The sequence below is a fragment of the Lepidochelys olivacea genome (genome assembly GCF_965140295.1).
Source record: "Lepidochelys olivacea isolate rLepOli2 genome assembly, chromosome: 2".
Classification (NCBI taxonomy): domain Eukaryota; kingdom Metazoa; phylum Chordata; order Testudines; family Cheloniidae; genus Lepidochelys; species Lepidochelys olivacea.
Genome location: NC_140412.1, coordinates 204,018,883 through 204,040,092, shown reverse-complemented (window position 1 = coordinate 204,040,092; position 21,210 = coordinate 204,018,883). Strand labels below are relative to the sequence as shown.

At 38.4% G+C, this 21,210-nt stretch overlaps 1 protein-coding gene across 6 annotated transcripts in view; it reads right to left on the bottom strand.

Annotated features, from left to right (window-relative positions):
* The window catches only part of SATB1 (SATB homeobox 1), a 90,439-nt gene that overhangs the window by 4,078 nt on the left and 65,151 nt on the right, over window positions 1-21,210 (bottom strand). For 4 of the 6 annotated variants that reach the window (XM_084621886.1, XM_084621888.1, XM_084621887.1 and 1 more), the window contains 2 exons: window positions 3,289-3,492; window positions 2,672-2,767 (listed from right to left, as the gene is read on the bottom strand). In XM_084621886.1, coding sequence (XP_084478012.1) covers window positions 2,672-2,767; window positions 3,289-3,492 — 300 coding nt within the window. The remainder of the gene's footprint in view (window positions 1-2,671; window positions 2,768-3,288; window positions 3,493-21,210) is intronic. The other 2 variants (XM_084621890.1, XM_084621889.1) reach the window with 1 other exon arrangement.

Below are 21,210 nucleotides of genomic sequence, written 5' to 3'. Positions count from 1 at the left end.
TACTGCTTTGGCTGAGAATTATGTTCCTTTACAGCACAAAAAGAATGGTTTAATAAGATATTTTGGATCAGCAAATTTCTTGTCATATGGTGCAATTTAAATAAAGTAATACTTCTTGTCTTAAAAAGTGAACATTAGATAGATCTAGATTTTCTCTAATAGAATATTTTAATTGTTCTTATATAACGGTAAATTTAGATACAGACAGTGGCGAGCTGGAGCCAGCTCGCACAAACCGGTTGTTAACCCGCTTCCCTGCAGGGGGCGCTGAGGCTTTGATTGGCTCCGGCTGAGAAGTGATGTAATTCCTCCTCCGGCCGCCAGGGGCGCTGCGCTGCGGGATCCATGTGGGCTGCCGCCTGGCGCTGACCACAAGCCCTGTTGCTGTTGCTGCTCCCCCGACCCCTGGACCTGGGGCTCCCACTGCTGCCTGGTGGGTCCCCGGCTGCTCTGCTGGGCCTGGGCTGTGTCCTGCTACTCGGGCTGCTCTGAGCCGCTCTCCCCATGAGTGCCTGCAGCCAGCCCCTGCCCTGTATCCAGCCAACCCGTCTCCAGCCATCCCCGCACCCCCTGCCCGCAGCCAACCCCTGCTGCACGCACCCCCTGCCGCGCCCCTGCCCTGTCCACAGCCAGCCCGTCTCCAGCCACCCCCGCAACTCCTGCCCGCAGTCAGCCCCTGCCACACGCACCCCCTGCCCTGCCCGCAGTCAGCCCCTGCCGCACCCCCATCCTATATCCAGCCAGCCCCTGCCGCACGCACCCCCTGCCCTGTCTCTAGCCGGCCCCTGCCCTGCCCGCATCAGCCCTGCACCCCCTGCCGCACACACCCCCTGCCCTGTCTCCAGCCAGCCCATGCCGCACGCCCTACCCTGTCTCCGGCCAATCCCTGCCGCACGCACCCGCCCTGCCCAAAGCCAGCCCCTGCAGCACCCCCATGTCCCCCATCTCCAGTCAACCCATGCCGAACCCCCCTGCACCCTCCGCCCTGCCCTGCCCAAAGCCAGCCCCGCACCCTCCGCCCTGTCCTGCCCGCAGCCAGCCCCGCACCCTCCTGTCTCCAGTCAGCTCTGTACCCCCTGCCTCCAGCTAGCCCTGGCCCATGCCCTTGTCTGCAGCTGGCCCCACGTCCACTGGTGCCCTGCAGTTCCCAGGGCAGTAACCCTGCACACCTGCTTCAATGAGAAGGGCAGGGAGCAGCTGGGAGCCACAGATGTGCACACCGTAGGGTGACCAGACAGCAAGTGTGAAAAAATCAGGACGGGGGTGTGGGGGGGGTAATAGGAGCCTATATAAGAAAAAGACCCCAAAATCAGGACTGTCCCTATAAAATCAGGACATCTGGTCCCCCTAGCACATCCCCATGGAGTGGCGGAGACCCACACATGTGAAACGGAGCTCATTTCTAGTTCAGGTCCATCTTTTTAAAAAAGAACTTTAGGTAGTGTTAACATACACCCGTATCTTCCTGGACATGCCCAGCTTTTTGGTTCTTAAATTGCAGGAAAATACGGAGGTGTGGTAACCCTATTGGTACAAAAAATACATACTGTGGCACATCCCTTAAACCAGAACTTTTTATACGGAACCGATTGTTAAGATTTTGGCAGCTCATCACTGGATACAGATACTATAATTATGGCCCCAGTCCTGCTAATATTTATGCACATCCTTATCTTTATGCACTGCAAGTAGTCCCATTCTTGACTTAAGTCCCAAATAGACGTATGCCCCTACTCAAAGTGCTTAACTTTATGCATGTGCTTAAGTCTTAGCAGGATTAGGGCTTTTCAGAGTTCACACATATATTAATTATACAATTGATGCATCTACAAACAATTACAGTATATAAAAAAATCCCTACCATACTGTAAATACAAATTCAAAATACCCAATCTTGCAACCCTTATTCACACAAGTAGTCAGACTGATACAGTATAATGCAGCTACTCATGTGAGTAACATTTGGAAGATGAAGGACATAATTTTTATCAACAAAGCAAGCCAATCTGAGAAAGCAGCGTAATATTAGAATATTTATACCGTGCATAAGCTTTTCCTTTTATCCCCCTAAGAAGTAATGTTATTAAAAACAAATGCTGCTTTACTACTTAATACAGATATTTCTCTCTCTTTTTTGCTAAATCAAACAGTAAGTTTCCAGGCTTTCACAATTATTTTAGTACTCAATATCCTAAGGGATTGTCTTGTTCAGTTTGTTTTATCTTTAATACACACTCATGTTGTTTCTGGCTGCTGGATAACTCCATTCTTTGTAAATTTGTAAATATTTTTCCATATTGGTAATACAAGTGATCCACTAAGCCTCAGTGGAGGTTGGGAACTCTGAATGCTATGGGTATTTTCTGCCCTTTGGGGCAGCAGTTAAAGGCTGACCTCAGATCTTTGAGCTGACAAAGCTATTTAATTCCTTTTTGTTAAACGGACACATACTGGAACTATTCTACTACGTTTTGTGTGATAGTCTATCTGGTTCATGTGTTGGGATGCAGTGGAGCAGAGGGAAAACTACCTCCCCAGGTGAATATTGAGGCCTACCATGGCTAGTTCAATGAGCGTATCTTTTCTAAGTATATAGATAAGCTGTTTCTCGGTTATCTGGGAGTGGGTCCTGAAACCCTCTCCCTGACACATTTAACTCGTGCCAGCTCACCTGTGGAGCAGCACCCAGCCAAGGTCCAGTGGTCAGCAGGCCTGGTAAGAAAGCGCCTCTATGCTCTGCTTTCACAAGGGTGGTGGGAGAGGGGCTCTAAAGGAAAAACAAATAAACATTGACTCATCCCAAGTTTCAACTGGGAGTAAATGGGATGAGGAATTAGGTCTGGTCCCCCTCCCTCCATTTCTGCTTGAAGTGAACCATTGCTGCTGAGTATTTGAGTCTATGGTACTTGGATTTTAAAAGACACCACTTAAAAATATCAGTTCCTTCCACTTTGTAGGTTATGTAAGTATCACAACTGAACAGAGTAATGCCATCTTTCTAATTCTGACCTCTAACGAAACTACGTGAGCCTAGGTAAGGATGTCTAAGATAAGTAATCAATTATTCCTCCTCCAATCAGATACATTTGACCCATCAGGTCTATGTAAGTAAGTTTGTGTATGTTCACACTCTCCTTTTAATTGTGAAGGAAGATAGCAGTGCACTATTATCTTTTACTGAGAAACCTCTGTTTAGTCTGGCAGGAAGGAAAGAAACACTGATTTCCTTTGCTGCATTTAAAGCTTTATTTACTTAGTGCTATATTGGATTGGCCAAGGTAAACTAACCTGAATCTGCTCTGCTGGAACATGGATAATGTGGGAAGGTCTGTCACCATGGTGATGAACTGCATTGCTTTCTTGTTCATAAATGGCATCTCGTTCAGGCTGAGGAAGACTGAGGAACCTTCGGATCATTGAAAGATTCTCCCATAGGGTCCTGTTTTCTGGTGAGGGATCTTCCTTCCAACGTAACAGTTCACAAAGCCACCCCTTGAAGATAACATCAAAGTATCATTTAATAAGGGACAGATTTTACTCTCATTTACACTTCATTTGGAGTGAATGGGGTTTTACAGGGACAAACAAGGGCTGAATTTGTACTTTTACATTGCCTCATTTCCCTCCCGGCCACTTTTCTTTGTCAGAAATTACTTTCATTTTAAATTCTGGAGGCCTCTCCTGAAATCTAAAGTAAACACTAAATGTGTCAAGAGTCTGTTATGTTATTTTACTATCACAAAATAGGAATTTTTTGCATAACATGTTTTCAGTAGTTTCACATACTTGCTATATATTAAACAAACAAATTGATCAAGGCAGTATCCCTTACATACTCCAAATATATAGTTAGTGTTCTGTTTCATCTAACTCCAGTATGTTCTTTCTTCTGTTTATTTTCTTTTATGTAAGCCAATATCCATCTCAGGGTATTAAGAATGTATTTTAGTAGCTAGTAGATGTCGTCTTCTGGCTGCCGCGTCTTATTTCTCCCCCCCCCGAATTCTAGTATGATATTTTTTCTTATTCAGAGTAAAAATACTTCAAAAATATCTCGTCTGTAGTTCTGCCTCATGTAAATTGTTATGATAAAGGAGTTCTATAATGTCCTTTTAAAAGAAAGGAATCCTTTGAGTAGACATTAAGTTATATCTTCTTCCTCATTGCTACATACAGAGGTGGCTCTGCAGGTGAACTTACCCCATATGATAACTTTATCTATTTCAGATCCTTTCCCTTTAAAACAGACTTTAAAATCAGATTCACAAGTTTGTTTGATATTGTGGATTTAAAAGGGGATATGTTCATAGGTATGCACAGGAACATGCCCTTCACACCATTTCCAGATTATAGCAAATTGTCTAAGAATGCACCCACTCCAACTCAGACATGTTCTAGGCAAACAGACTAGATGTATGACAAAAGACTGTCCCATGAGAAATGTAGCAATTGCTAATTTGCTTCAAAGACAGACATACAGTTTTATCTTGAACATTTAGCAACTGGTTTCTTATGGTACCTTAAAATTAAATCTGGGGTACTTTCTGCCTTGGTATTTAATGTTTGAAAGGAATAGCGCAGACACAAACTGGCTAATATAGTGTGCAGCAACAAAACATTACAAGTACACCGGACCCTCGCTAGAACGCGCGTATATATAGCGCAAATTTGCATATAACGCGGTCGCGGCCATGGATCCCAAATGTAATTACTTTAATTGGAATTCATTTTAATGCGGTACCATGCATGGATCCCAAATCCAGTGTTCTAGCAAGGGTCTGGTGTATATAACGTTCACAATTCTTTTTTTAGCTCAAGGATTTTTTTTAAACTAGCTCTATAAAATTTTATTTCTTAATGTTGTAAGTAAGATAATGTGATATTTTATTAGACCAACAAATAATACATTCAGAAACCTTTAGACCCCTTCTTCACATACTCGTGGTTTACCCAGTTTACTATATTTTCTGTAGATACACTAACAATGGAAATTTAGATGTTCTTGGTGCCATACATACTTTGTCCAGAAGCTAATTTCAAAGTGTAGTTTTTAAAAAAACTATTAAAGAAGAGAAAACAGTAGAAGTAAGTGATTTAATTCATCCTGTGTTATTTGGAGGGCTGAAAATTTAAAATATATGGTCTTGGTCACAGGTGGCAGATTAAACAATGGATACGGAGGAAAACATATGGAAATAATGAAAAATAAATGCTTTAAATAAATATGGTGGTAACACAGTTGAGAAACCGAAAACTTAAATAGGGCCAAATCCAGATTTGTGGTGAACAGGTACTCTGGGTAGAGAAGATAATGTATTAGAAAACTGTCCTTTGTGGAAAAGATGGGATAGAAATCCAACCTATTGCTCAAAAGAGTGCTAGTGAGAGAGAACGGCTACTGTGGTGTCCAGTGTAACATAGGCTAAGAGATCTAGTCTAGGAATCTGATTATGTAATGTAGCCAGCTCCTTAGCACATATGCGATGATGTCCACCACATGCTAGATGGGGTTGAAGACATTTCCTTTTTAAAGCAGCAGCAGCAAAGTGCACCTAGCTGTACATTTCTCCTGCCTGTCTTAAGGCATCATGCTGTATGGAGGTAGGTTAGTGCATGGACCACACATGCACTCAGCATGATGCCGCTCCTTCCAGTCTTCTGTGTATTTCATAGGCAGAGGGACAGTATTCTGCATTTTTTTAAATTATACAGCATCAGTTAAATTGATGGATAATGTAGGTTTTTGTTTTAAAAATTTCAAAATCCAATATTAATTAAAATTGTGAAATTTGTAATTAAAAACAATGAAAATTGTCTTTCAAATATTTGCAGCCTGCGATGCTTCCCACCCAAAATGTGTGGCATTGTGCTAGTGATCCTGAAGCAGAAAATGAAACTGACAAGTCTGTTTATATCATAGGAAACGAAAAAGAAAAAGAAACAAACTGCAGTTATCTAAGGTATAAGTAACAAAAGCAAAGACATTTGTTTTTTAGCCTGACACTGTCCATTAGAACCTGGGCATATGTGGTGAACATGTGGACCACAGATGTTCTTTAGGAAAGATTCATCACAATTATGCTGGCTTAACAAATATTTCAGAAAGAGAGCTTTGATTCACTTAAAATATTTTTTCCTCATATTGTCACTTCAGTGTTTCTATACATACTAGATTGATCCTTATTTTTATTAATTGCCCATGACTAACATAACATTTCCAGTAGTTTGCTATTAACCTTTGCCCTGAAATAATACCTCTAATTCCTTATCTAAAAATCATTTGATGAATTGTTAAGTTGAAGCGTGTCTCCTTAGCTTTCCAAGGAAATGCAGTGATTTTAAGAGACTGAAATCAGATGCTTCTTACAAACTATTTCAACCTGCAGCCATAGACTGCTATTCTAACAAAAGTGTCTATTTTTCCATTTTATTCTTCATGTATTTTAAAAGGAGCAGATAGACATTTTGTTGCAACATCTGTGTGGCAATATGGAAATAACCAATTTGTTTCTTCTAAAATTACAAGGGTAAAAATAATTTACTGGACTGATTTCTACTATGTATTTCTGAATACTTTTATAAAGCCTGATTTTATTAAGGTTTAAATGATGCAGGGGGTGAATCGGCACTAACAGAAGTTGTATGATCTAGCTCCCACAGGGGACCAAAATCACTGTTCCAACATCAGTTCTTTTAGACTAAAAAGTCATTAATATTGTACATATTTCCAGGTTCAGTGTTCTGTACCAGATACATGCCTCCATCACAAAATTCAACACACAGAGAGGATGTGAGAAATGATTTTATAATATTTAGAAAAACAACTGGATGGACTTTGAAAACAAAAGATGTCATGGTTTTGAATCTGTTTTTACTTGGAGCAAAACATGAACAGATGTAGTTAATGTAGCTTTTAAATTTAGAAATGAACCCAAAAGGGCCAAATTCTGCCCTTCTATGATAGTCTAAATCTGGAGTAATTTTATTGACTTTAATCAGGTTATTTCTTATTTACACCAGTATAACTTAGGGCAGAATTTGATTCACAGTTTTCATGTTTTATAGCTTCTCAAAATTATAGGACTATAAGATAATAGGCAAAAGACTTACTACTCAAATCAGATCACAACTGTTCTTTAGTGCACACAAAGCACAGTGAAGAAGCAGCAGCTTTTCAAAAATTAGGCCAATTCAAAAACAGCAAGCCTAAAAAACTAAAACATCCTTGGGAACAACCTAAACTTTAAACATAGTATGTTTGCCAGGCAATATTACACTGAATATAAAGAAGGTATAAGACAAAATATAAACATTTAGCTACATATAAATACACTTGTAGAACTTTCAGAATGTTACTACTTTTCAAACTGACAAAGTTTAATGTGACACCTTCTGTTCTAAAACCTTTGTTTCTATTCAAAATCACGCCTTTAGCTGCTATCAATCACTATGCTCTCCCTACTACTTAAAATACTAACATGGGCCCTGGATGAGCTGAAAATGCCATGCAGATGAATTCTGAGATAATATGTTCAAACCTGTTATATACAACACAAATCCTGTAAAGTTATGTATTGTAAACCTACATTTATTGAGAACTAAAAGTCTTAAATCCATCTGCCACAAAGGAAATACTGATATGCACTTTAGAGTAACCAAGAACCATCTGCAAAGGTCTTGCTACAGTAAGCAAAAAATTAAAGATGCTAAACCTAAATATTATTAAAAAAAAAGTCTTCTGACTGACTTTTGGTTAGGATGTCATTAAAGAAACATAAGACATTAGAAAGCAGAGAAACTGCCAAACTATTGCAGGAAAAAAAGGAAAACACACGCAAAAAGATAACAACAAATGTTATAGTCCACAACATATACCATTGTATGCTTATTTTAAAGAAAAATTCAGCAGTTCTAATCTCAATAGCCCAGTGATGTATTTTTCTGAACATTTTAATTGTATCTGATTTAAATACAAATCCTGATCCTCACCCTTACTCTCACCTCCCACTTTCTAGCAAGACAATTTCTGATTTCCTCAGCACTTTCTTTTTTGAAGAAGTTGATACAAGTCAATTAAACATGGAATAGGTAAGCACCAATTCTTATTATACTCAAGAACGATTGCCTTTCTGCAACCAATCAACATTTGCTATGCAATTCCCTCCAGATCTGTGGCAGGGCTAGGAGGCTCACCTTATTTTTGACTGTGCCAAACGTAACCAGTCTAGAAGGAAAGGAATTCAGTAAAGAGCAACTAAACTTCTTTGTTTGGTAAATCTATTAATGGTAAAAGGAATAAAATGACAAATACTTCTTACTGTATTAACTATCAAGGAATCAAATATATATTAAAAAAAGATTAGCTCTAACTTGAATTCTAAATGGCAAAACATTTTATATCATGTATGCTAAGATATGAAGAAGGTTCTTTCATATATTACATGCAGGAGTATTTTGTTGCAATCTCTGGGGTATATACACTATAAAAATATATGGCATTAGAAGAAATCAGCCTAAACAGGGAGGTATTTGATACAAAAAACATTTTAGTGGAAAGCATGAATTACATTTCTGCATCCAGTATGAACAAGGATTAAGTACATTATCCATTAAACAGTACTTCTAAACTCAAAAAATTCAGTATTGTAGACTAAACTACAGTAGGCATTTTGAATGAGCACATTTTCAGCAATAACTATAAAGCTAGCAATTTATCATTCAGCAAATAATTTTCTACTTTTAAAAGAATCTGTAAGTGTTACTTATGCTAATGAAGACCGTTTTTAATCTGCCCACAAACATGCTAATAGAGGGCAATTTTTTTTATTTACAAAGCTGAAGGCACTCAAGTGTAATTTCATATCAATGTTCTATAAACTGGGTAAAATGGGCTCTTAATCGTCTGAGCCACCAAAATCCTTCACCTTTAACACAAAGGCTTAAAGACAGAACAATAGATGCAAACTGATGAACTAAACTTCTAAAACTGACTTTCTCCCTTCAAATTCATTCAACTTGCTTTACAAATCTCATCTTTGTTAAAATGGCTTTGTTCATTGCCATTGATACTTCCATTACTTTTGCAGCTATGAAGGCAGAACCCACGTATAGGAAGGAAGAAATACAGGGTGGAAAGCACTATCACAGTGAATGTCTGTTTTCCTCAGGCTTTAACTTGTGAGCTGTTCATTGTGCAGGAAGGTTGCTTTTGCAAAAAGAAGTCATAATACTTTGAACAATGAGATACATAATGGTGGCAAAGGAGTACTGAAAGCATTTTAAATTATTTACTATGTTAAAAGGGTGAAATGGTACTTTAAATACATCAAATTTCATCATCTGGGCCATTTTTTGGTGGCAAAGTGGTATTGATCTTTCCAAATGCTTAAAATTAACTATTTCCAGAAGGTCATTATTTGATTAAAGACATTAAAGTTGAGGGCAAGAAATGATGCACTTTGTCTTCTTTCCCATTCAAATAATCATGTAATTTAATCAGAACTATCCCTTCATGTCCTGTAATAAAAATGTTTGTCTTAAGATATTGTTCTTTACCTAACATATTAACCTTTAAATGTTATGAAGTTCTTAAGAATAATCTTTGCTAGAGAAGATTCTTCCATAATGTAATGAGAGAAATCCCAACATTTAAATTGATAAGGATAAATTTCCTCTGTACATTGATTATAAAATGCATTAAACCCTTCAACTATGATTTCTCAGTGTTCAACAGAACCTAGAAATTCAGAGTTCTGAATAACCAAATTTTACATACAGTATTTTGAAGCAAAAATGTACCAACTATTAAATATATTGCTCCAACGTTAATAAACATAGTAAAATGGAACTATAAACTTGAAGTTATATAAAAACATTTCAGTTGGCATTAATTTTGTATTTGAGAAATATTCTATTTTTACTAAAGAACATGTAGTAGTAAAAATTTAAGGTTCATCACAAATTCATTTTTGGGCTGAGGCCATTTAAATTTTACTTGTTACTGGGTGAAATCCTATGGGTTTATTCAGGACGTCACACTAGATGATCACACATGTTCCCTTATGGCCTTAAAATGCATGAATCTACTTTTGGAATTTCCTAAAATCTGAAAGCCTATTTCCAGATAGAAGCAGGCCTGGCTGTAGTCCTATTGATGGTTTGATGTGGAAGGAGAAGTCAGACCCAGTTGTCCCTTACCTAGGCTTTTCTCTGGTGTTCAGATCTAGGTTTTACTTGTCAAATAAGGTTACCTTTCTCTGGCAACTTTGTAGCAAGCAGGAATGGGAAAGAGCTCCTTCTCTTGAGATGGCTAGTTGGCTATGCTGGAGTAAGGAACACATGCTTGTCTTGTGTGTGTTGTCAGATATCACTTTATCGAGCTTCCTCTCACACAAGATTCCATCTAAGAATTTAAGGCTCAGAGGATTTAATTTGAATAATTGACTGCTGACCAAGCCTGTTTAAGCCTGGCCATTGAGTTAACTGCCCTGGCTTTCACTGCCAATCTATCCACCACTAATACAGTAGGGATGTTTTCTTTACTATTAACTTGTATTCACCCTGGTTTCCACTCCTTCCTAATGATTCTTTGATAGAGGAGTAGGAAATTGTTTTAGCTTTGGATGGGAGACATTCTGTATTTATCCTGCTCATCCTTTTACAGATGCATCTTGTTTCTGGCCATCACCTTTTCTCTCTAGTTTCAGACACGTTTTTGAGGATTCTCAGAAAGGGTTATTGTTATCCAAAGCTGATAGTTTCTCTTCTTCAAAGGACTGAGCTAGAGCTTGTGAAAGGAGAATTTGCAGGGATTTTTACTTTTGCCCTTTGGGGGACGGTAGGTGTCCCCATCAGAGGAGAGGTCACTTTTCTTGCATTTTAGGGGGCTTAGACCTGGAGCTGGGGGCAGACAGGGGTCCATCTGTGTGCTTTTTACTCTCCAAACTAAATTGAGAGGAAATGTAGATGAAATTCAAGAAACTGGGATGGCACACAGGGATTTTTATCTATAGAGGTGAATTGTACTAAAGGAAAGGTGGACTTTTGGACTAGCCTTGGAGACTCCTACTTGGTGAAGATGTTAATATTTGCAGTCTTGAGAGCAGAGGAAAATAGACCTTCCCTTGTGGAGGTCTCTCTGGAGGAGTACTAGCTAGTGTCGAGGGATAGAGAAGCCACAATAAGCCGTAAGCACGGCAAACCTCTTCCCTCGGCAAAGTGAAAGTCCATGAGCTGGAAGCCATCACGACAGAGCTCCCCTCCTGTGTCTCCTTAGAAGGTCTCCTCATAGACACAGCACATCTCGACTTTGGTTTGCTCTATTTGGCCTGCTCTGATAATTGGGGAACTAGGAGAGGAGCCTGGCAAGTAGTCCCTGTTTGAGAAATAAAGCCCCTGAAACTTTGGCTCCCAGAGAAAAAGCGTAGCAAAAATGATTTTGCTTGCTGTGACCCCCCATTCAGCTTTAGAAGATAGTCAAGGTGCAAGAGGCAGAAAAATCTGCTGTGAGGGCAGAAGGGGCAGGACCAAGTCCTGGAAACTCATGGACAAGCCTAAAACTAGTATAGCACTTAAGGAAGCATAATGTAACCGAAGTACCTCAGTTGGAGAGTGTGGTCAGGATCCAGAAATGCTATGTATGAAAACAGGGAAATGTGGCTGCACAAGTACATAACCAGTAACACAAAGGGTTCATAATTTTAAAAAAACTGATTAAAACAAGTTCTCTTACAACTTGGCTTTTTGTTTAAATGTCTCAATGAGATCTAAAACAAACAAACTAAGTTTGAAGTTTCTAGGATCTTCAGTATATGAGTTATCCAAATTTGAACTACTATATTTTAGTCATCTATTCTCTCATACTATATATTACTCTGCCTGTACAGTCACTCCCTTCTTTCCTGTATCTACATACATTTGCAGCATTTGTTCCAGCACTGAATTTTCCAACTGGAACTGTACCCAAATAAATATATATATATATATATATTTTTTTTTTGCAATGCCAGCCTGTTAAGAAAATGACAGGTCATACCTCATGTTTTAGGCCTTTGTGGAAACAAATACATTTCACCTGCTGTTCAGCATGATTTACAAAGTTTGTTTAACGTAAAAAAGCATATATATGATCTTGTTGACTGTCCGTTTGTTTACCTTATGAACCCACTACAGCCACATCCTCCCTAGTATACTATACTTCTGGGCCACTTTTAATAGTATGTGTGGACAGGAGATGAGAATCCTCTTAGGGAGCATATAATATTGTCCTGGTCCCCTTTACAGGGGGATGCATTGTAAAGGCTGTCAAAGTTCTGTGTGAATTTGAATTAGATTTTTTTTTAAGCTCTTATAAGAATAGATGAATAGGCATAAAATGCTTTCTAGAGAAACTAAGGTCTATTACATGAAGGGCAATGGGCTACTTGATTTTTTGGAAAATGGAAATAGGCAAACAGCTTTCATGACCAAAGTTTTCTAATACTGCACTAGCGTGTTTTTGCCAGTCAGAGCCTTTTTAATGAGTTTATTATTGTCTTTTCAAAGTTTATGAAATTGGTTTGTGTGTGTCTGCAAAATTCACAATTTATTCATTTCTGACTGCTGTTCTGTCATTCAGTAAATATATATTATATGACCTCTATCGATCTAGCTGAACAAGAACTTCACGCTTCCTCTTGAGGGTAGGCCTTCAATATAGCAGGGATGAGAGGTGTCACCACAAGACCATCTTACAAATACAATTTTAAGAGAGACAACCTGAGGGTTTCTTCTCTGCTCTTTAGACTTTCTCCAATCCAAAAGAGGACTACCGCTGTTTCTTTGTTACATAAGCTGACTGATTCCTTTGCATCAGCTACTGGGATTTCCCCAACCCTAAATCAGGAAATTTGAAACTGATCATATGGAAGCGTTAATGGCATCTATGCACTTATTTTACAGTTTAACGGAATCACTAGAACACAGATTGGTTACTTATTCATTATTAACTCTTCAGTTGGACCAACGCAAAGTTTTCATGTTTTAGGATTTTTTTTAAAATGATCACTCCTGATAGTTCTGTCAAAAAGGTTGGTTTCTTTATTTATTAGATTGGCTTTTGTTGCCAGAGGATCAGCAAAAAGGGTGAGCCTGGATGTGATCAGCTGTGATTAAATAAATAAATAAATAAATCAATATGTAGCTGTCAGTACAACAGATGGGAATTAGTATAAAAGAACTTATAGGGCTTGTCGGAAGAGAGGTAAACTTCAAAGATAAGGGATTCATTTTTTTCAGCTAGGGAAGGATGAAGAAATTGATGTTCCTGTTTCTCGAGGTATCATATTTAAATCTATTAACCAGTCACATCATCTTGCAGTTCTAATCGGTTACAGAACCCTCCCTGTGATGTGAAAAAACCCAGCTAACAGTGGTACATAAAGGTATTTTGTGAACCCTTTTTTCTGGCATACTTCAAAATAAAAATTTCCCCTCCAATCCCATGTGTGCATCTTTAACACCTGTCCACCAGAAACTTACAAAAAGGCCACCAACTTCAATTCATATTTGTATTTTTTTTAAAATAAAAATATATAATTTTTAACAAAATAAGGAAATGGAATATTAAAGTAGAAAATTCATTTATAGCCAGCAGGTGAGAAAGAAAAGAAAGAAACGGCATTTAATTAGCTAGCTGGCTATTGTCCTGATCCTGCAAGCTACTTTGTGCAGGCAGACCCCTGTGCTTACTTGGATCCACGATGAAATCAGGGTGAGCGATACCGGGGGCAAGGACCCAGCCTCATAGAGCAGGATCAAGGCCTAAAACTGTATCAGATATGTACCCTCCATATACACATGCACTTATGGGAGAAAAAATTCTGTGCCTAACTAAAAATGTAATTATTCAACTCGTTTTGTTCTCAGCTATAAAAGTAATCTAAATTAAGAGCTGCCCCCAAACTTAGTTCCCTATCTCTCAGCCTCCTCCACTTTTCTTTTCCAACTATATTTTTCTTCACTTCAGTACAAATAGCAATGATAGGCACAAGCCCTAATCAAAAATATAATAAGCATTCTTTTGCAAACCTTATATAAAATGCAACTATATTCATATGTAAAAAGACAAAGAAAAAAAGGAAAAATAATAATGGATTGTAAAAAAAAAAAAGGTAGGTGATGCTTTATTCTTCTTTTCCATCATTTTTTCTTCCACACATACAATACAAACGGCACTGTAAGCACCAACTACACGAGACAAAAAGGTGTTTAAAAATCAAAACAACAAAAAACAATTGCCAATTTGTTAATAAAGTCAGCCTTAGTCTGGTACATTACCCTTTACACTGTAGGGCTATAAAATGGGTCACTGGGTTTCACAGAAGGGTGACTGGAAAATACAACCCCACATCCCTTACATATACTGAAGAGAAGTTGCATGTAAAAGGGCCTGATTTCATGGCAATAGCACGGCTTCCCTCCATAGAACTGAAAAAAAACCTACCAATATGCTTAGTGGCCCCTATATTTATTTTTCAAATGTGCCATGAATTTTTCTTTGGCTGCTAGACCTACAGTTGAGTTAACCAGGAGTCTTTAAACAGAAGGGGTCTGGTGATTTTTTCAAACCTTTTTACCACTAACAACTTACAAGTGAACAGCAAATGTTTATTATTAAGTTACTTATAGAGGTTGAACATTTGCTTCTTTGGAAAGGCCTTTGGTAAACAGACCTTGGGGACAGAAGAGCCACTTTCAAAAAATAACTCACATGTTCTTCTTAAAAAGAAGAAAAAAAACCGCACAAAAAGCCCTAAAACGAAAAAAAGGTTCATAATCCTTGTTTCTAGAAATTCATTCTTTCCTCATAGAAAAATGAACTACCATTTGAAGAATGAGTCCAGATCCCTACAATTTTCAAAAACATTTTAAACTACAACTTTCAGTTTGACTGGGATAATTTTCCGGTAAGTTACATCACCCCACAAAAAGAGCATATCCCAAAACATATTTCCATTCACCACTTGCCATATTCTTGACCCAAGTCTCAATTTTTTAAACAGCTCCATATATGCATATTTAAAATTAGATATTTAAATATTCCTGAACAAATTCCTTCTATATTCCCTTTTGGAACAGGGTATATTCAGTGGTTTTCAGTTTCTGAATAAATGGCACCTCATGCTATTAAAATATGACAACATCTCAGTTAAGATGATGAGGGTAAAAGTTGTAAGAAAGAAAACGTTTCTCCAACTTCTCCTCCAGGTTCTGCTGATATAGACATTTTACTACAGCCAAGGTCAGAGAACTTAGCAATGCCAGCTGTCTCAAGGCCCCTTAGAACCTCTTTAAAATGAAGATCTTAGGAGATGGTGAAGCTCCAAACAGATGAGAAGGCGACAGTGATGAGAACATATATCCCACATATGACAAGGAAAAGGCCTCTGCTTATCACATGGTGCCTGGGAGAGTGGTAAGCTGGGTCAAAAGTAAAATAAGGGGAAGGGTCTGTTCTCCTTCCTCCTGACTGGCCAAGGCAGGGAAAGCCTACGGGAACTGTCTCCCAATGTTTTCAAGTACTTTACTTCTGTTTGGTGAACTCTAATAAAAGCCTGGAGGAAAGACTAATGCTTGGATCTTTATTTCCCTTCCCTAGCTAATGAAACTGCCTACCAGCTCACACTATCACTTCTGGATGTCTTCACAAATGCATCTTCCTCTAAGATTTCCTCCACTGAGTCACTTGTCCGGCGGTACTAAGCCAGGTTAGTTTCGTTCCTTATATTTATTTCCACCCAATGGCATTTATTTTGAGTTTCATGCAAAAGCGAATAGTTCCAGTGATGTCTGGTAATAAATCTTAAAATCAGGAGCAGCTAGGTGTCACCTGAAGCTGAACAAAGTGAATCTCTTTTCTTAGGCCAACTCCTTCCTCATATTAAATCAGGGTAGCAAATCATTAATTAAAGGTGAACCAAAAATGAAGTTACATTTGAGCCTTTCACAGCCTGTTTGTTTTTGTGTTTAATGTAGTTGGAGGAAGTTCCTGTATCTACAACATTCCCCATTACATACCAGAGACATTAATATCCTGATTCAGTAAGGTACTCAAGCATGTGCCTAACTCTAAGCATGTGAATAAGGACACTGAAGTTACTGATGTTTAAATACCTTGCTGAATTGGAGCCTAAAGCTTTAGAGAATTCTACTGAGGACCATTTAAGGTCTCATCGATTTTTAATTTGCCTCTCAAATACCACCCTGGTGTAACCTGAGAAGTCACAGAACATTATACTATACAGAATAAAGATGAGTTGATCACTGAATATCAATTTGGATAAATATTTGTGAACTGGGATTCCCCCTACACCTGCTGTGTCACTTGTGTTAGTCTATCCATTGGAATAGTTTGGATATGCTATATTCAAATTCTGAAATATGGGCAAGTTAAATTTGGAGGATAGCAAAAATATGCAATATGAAAATCTATTTAATTTAATTCAATTGAATTCAGATCAACAAAATTTTGTCCCCTTTCATTAGGACTAAGAATCCTACAATATTCTTTTCAGTGCTAACAATTTTTAGCTATACAGCTTATAAAGGACAGGAAATACAGATCTATACTCTCCAACCTCTGTTCGCTTTAATTTGGATCTGTCAATCCTCTATTAAATTGCTTCTCAAAATGCCATATAAAGGCCCAGCAAACATTATCACTTTCACAGAAATTCCTTCTTTGTATTAATATACTTGTACAATCAAATTTCTCAGTCTCAGAAATAAAATTCTCCCTGATAACTATTTTCCCCTCAAACGGTATAGAAAACAACAAGAGTTGGACAAACGCTCAGTTAATCTAGTACTTAGTCTAGCCCATTTCCAGGCATTATTGATTAGGATCACTAACGCCTTAACTTCTTTGCAGAATCTTTAATTATATTTGCATCTGACCTCAGTGTACCATTAATACTAGCTCACGAAGGCTTTTTCTGTTTTTTACCTCTTCCTGTTACAATAATATACTGTCTGCTTATTAACCTCTGTTTTTCCACGTCTACTACATGAAGGCCAAAAATCATTGATGCATGGTGAAAAGGGAGGTAACGAAACGGAGTGATCCAGAACACAGATACTCTTTCTGAAGTGAAGTGGGAGACTGCTCCGTCTTGCTTCTCACCTCTGATATGGATGCAGCACCAACCTATCAGATTATAAAATCAGCAGTGCCTCTGACTAGGGCTGTTCTCTCTCTACTGCCCTATGCAAGTGTGTCTAGCAGAATAGTAAGCAGAATGCCAGTCAGAGGCATTTTAGGAGGAGAGCTTCTACCCTGCTGAAATGGGGGAAGATTGTGTGAGTGCCAGCTAGAACAGAGGGTGCTTGTACAAAAGGAGTGGTGTATGCACCTCGGTTGGGGTGACTATTTTACAGGCAGGCTCGTGCATAGAGGTGGCAACAGGGGAGCAGAGAGAGAGATGGAAAGAGTTGGTGGTAAGGATGTGTGTGGAAGAGAAACAGGGGACATAGTAATGTGAAGGGGTAAGGGAGGGATAAAAGGACAGACATAACCAGGGGAATTAGTCAAGGATGACAACAGGGAAACAAAACAGAAGGTGAGGATGCAGAAAAAGAGGGAGAGATTAAGAAAATCTATCCTGCCAGAAACAGCACCTCTTGTCAGACAGCAGGTGCTGCCTCGGGAAGAGCTGATTTATGCATCTGGAAGTGTAGGAGCCAAAACACTTTACCTAAATAGGAAAAAATTAAAAATAAAGCAACTGAAAAAGGAGGGGGAAAGGGTGTCACCCTCATTTTTTGGCATTAACAGACTTCCAGGTTGCATTAATTTTTCATATATTTTCTGAGAATGAGAGGAGGATCTCTGGACCTTCTGTAGAAACCTTAAACAATTCAGTTTCTTTCCTGGTTATCTCTTCTCAGCTGAATCCTTCCTTACCCTCCCCTTTACGCCGCCACCAATTGAATTCTGAATTAGATATATGGCCAGAACCTCCAATAGTTCTTTGCTGGGGCTCTTCTGATGGATCCACTGGGCCAGATTCTTCATTAGTGCAGCCATTCTACACAACCCTCCTTGGGGTATTCTAGTCATAGAGATGGTAGATCCAGCCCTATGAGGATCATTCCACAGCTAAGAGATCTTTCAGTGACAGAGCCAGCATACAGGCTCCTTTGTCACTGTCCTTTCTTGCTATCAAGATGGGGAGCATGGCTGAAGAAAGGGGACATCGCTGAGACACCCACTGATTCCTAGCTATAGTTTCAGCCCTCCTGCTGCCATGAACAGCCTATATACATTAGAGCAGTCCTCCAGCTGTTCTACCTCAGCACAGAAGGACTTGCCATGCATGCAGTGCCCTGTGTTATGTGCACCTTGGCTGGCCCTAAGATTCTGGCTCATTGTGCCTCCAAGAAGTTCTCCTCCTCCACCTACCAATTGAGCTCATTTTGAATATTTTACTATTTGTACCACAGTTCCCACACTACCAAAATAACCACTCCACCACTAAATGACTGACAAAGGATATAGGATAAATGAACCTTTAATTCATGACAAATGTTCACCTACCATAGAAGCAGTGTCTAAATGAGAACAGACTTCATGCAAGTGGTATTATGTATAATACCACTCACCTTAAGAGAGCATGCCCATACATCTACCAGTCACAACTACCCAACGAGCCTACTCAATTCCACTCCTGTCCATTACATAATTTTTCTTATTATAAGAATGGTTTCAACCCTTATAAATAAAAACTTCTCAAAATTACATAACAGGAACCCTAAATGGAAAAAAAAATGCCAACAAAGTGATCTAGTTATAAGTAGACAGTTTAAAACTAATCTAACCATCATGAAAACTTTAAGTCAAAAAATTGACTGGAAAATTGGGTTATTGACAAAAAAAATTCTGCAGGTAGTTTTTTATTTCCTTGAAAATATTTGAGGTTTTTTCCATTTGATACTTGATTTTTTTCCCTTTGGGCAGTTTTTGGCCAAAAAAAATTAAGTTCCCAGTTGCCAATGAACAACATTTTAATTTTTTGCATTTTGGGATAAAAATTAGAATTTTATTTTTATCAAAATTGTGTTTTCTGACCAGCTCTATTTTTAGTTCACCTCAAAATCAAAACTAGAAATTTCCTAGCACATCATTTTTAAAACAGCACGTTAGTACCTTTTTTTAAAAAAAAAAAAAAAAAGGGAGCAGAGATAAAAAAGTAAGAAAGAACGAGATGAAAAGCAGTGAAAGCATATTCTTGTTTCATTTCTTTGTGTAAGCAAGGAGGATTTCCAATAAAAGTCCTGAGCAAATGACCTTCAGTAAAACAATCTTGCACAATTAGACAATGTCTCTGTTTTCCTATACAGACTTTGATTTCACCTTCTTTACAGTGAAAACCACACCTTAAAAAAAAAAAAAAAAAAAAAGGAGAGGGAAGGAAACAACAAACAACAACAAAAAAGCCTGAAATTTTAGTTACACCACATGTGGTTTTCATTTGTAAAAAATGAACAAGCTGTTTGTGGTTAAACTGTCTAATCTGCTGTTATCAATCTAGCGCTGCATTCAAGATTTACAGGATACATCAGCTTCTGTGCCACATTAGCTGTAAAAGGGAGAAGGGTGGGAGGAAAAAGGAGGAGGAGAGAGTTTATCCTGAGGAATAATATTTCCAATGCAGCCACACTCACACTACATCTGGTTGTGCTGGTAGCGGCAGTTAAATTGAAATATTTCACAGCGTGTGTCAGAAACATGCAGAATGGTAATTATGACAGATCTGATTAAGCCTGAGTGCCACTAGCTCCCTGGCCAGCTCCGGTTGTGCAGGTGTGACCTTGTGCGTGCCTGCGTGTGTAAATAAAATTAATTACAAGCGAGAGGGCGAAGGCTTCAGTGACATCACAAAGCGGAGAAACTCCCAAGGGGGAGACCTAATGGAATATTTTCCCTCAGTCTAATAATACAGTTCATATTGACTTGAGGTAATTAGTGGGATCATTAAAGCAGTTTTCCCGGCGTATTTGGCTGCCTGATCAGATTAGTGAAAATGTTCTTCAGAACAAGCCCTGTGTGGTCTGCCAAAGGAGGAGGAAATAAAAAGCAACAAAGCATATTTTAGAATGATAAGCAGTGCTGGACTTTCAGTCCTGCAAAATGCTGTACTGATCTCTGGAGTCTAGAAATCCTACTGTCTTGACCCTTTCAATTCTTCCATACAACTTGCACATGCTCCTGCTTCGTACAGGCTAATTTCCACGAACACCTTCACTATTTAAAACTGGATAAAAGGCATCTTCACTGATCGTTTTAAAATGACTAGGTTCAATAATTGGAGGGGAACCACGAAAAACAAATATAAACAGAGCTTGATAAAAAATAGATTACATTGGTTTCAAAATTGGTAATATTTTGAGGTCATAATAGGCTTAGCATAGCAAAAAAAGTTTTAAAAAAATAGGTCTTCCATTTTAACAGAACATAGAGCCCTGAACAAGAAATGGACCATTTGTTTAAAAACACTCTATTGAGCATGCTCTATCTTGCAAATGGAATATGCCAAGCTCTGTCACAGATGGCAGGCTTTGACAGTTCCCATCCGTAGCGTCGATACTCGACAGTTCAGCACAAGATCAGTGACATTCTGTCTCATTAGAGCCACGCTAATTATCACAGCTAGTTTCAGGGGAAACCATGTGTTGCAATGGTCAATTTGAAGGAGTCTGTGCATCAACAAACTGGTAATAAGGATCAGACACCTTATTATATGACAGCATGCTGCCTATGATCTGATTTACTGAATCAGAGGTAGTGAGGAAACAGTGAAGCCTGATGGGTTGTGGAACAGCGTGTACACAATGCATGTCTAAAACATGCTTCTAAAAAAGGAATTACACAAATATTATACATAAAGATTCCAAAACTGTGAAGTCATAATAATTAAGACTTTTTTCCTTTATCATGAAACCCTACTGAGATGGTTAAAATACCGTCAATTGACCTGATTGTCTGTAGTCAAATAAAATCAATTACTAAAAATGAGAACAGTAAAATTATGGACTATGCTAAACTATATTTCATCTGATACTTTGTTTTTTTCAATTGCAATAATGATGATGAACATTTCAGTGTCAGGAAACACTGCTCAATTTTTGGATAGGACTTTAGATCCTGCAAAATGTTGTCCACACATGACAATT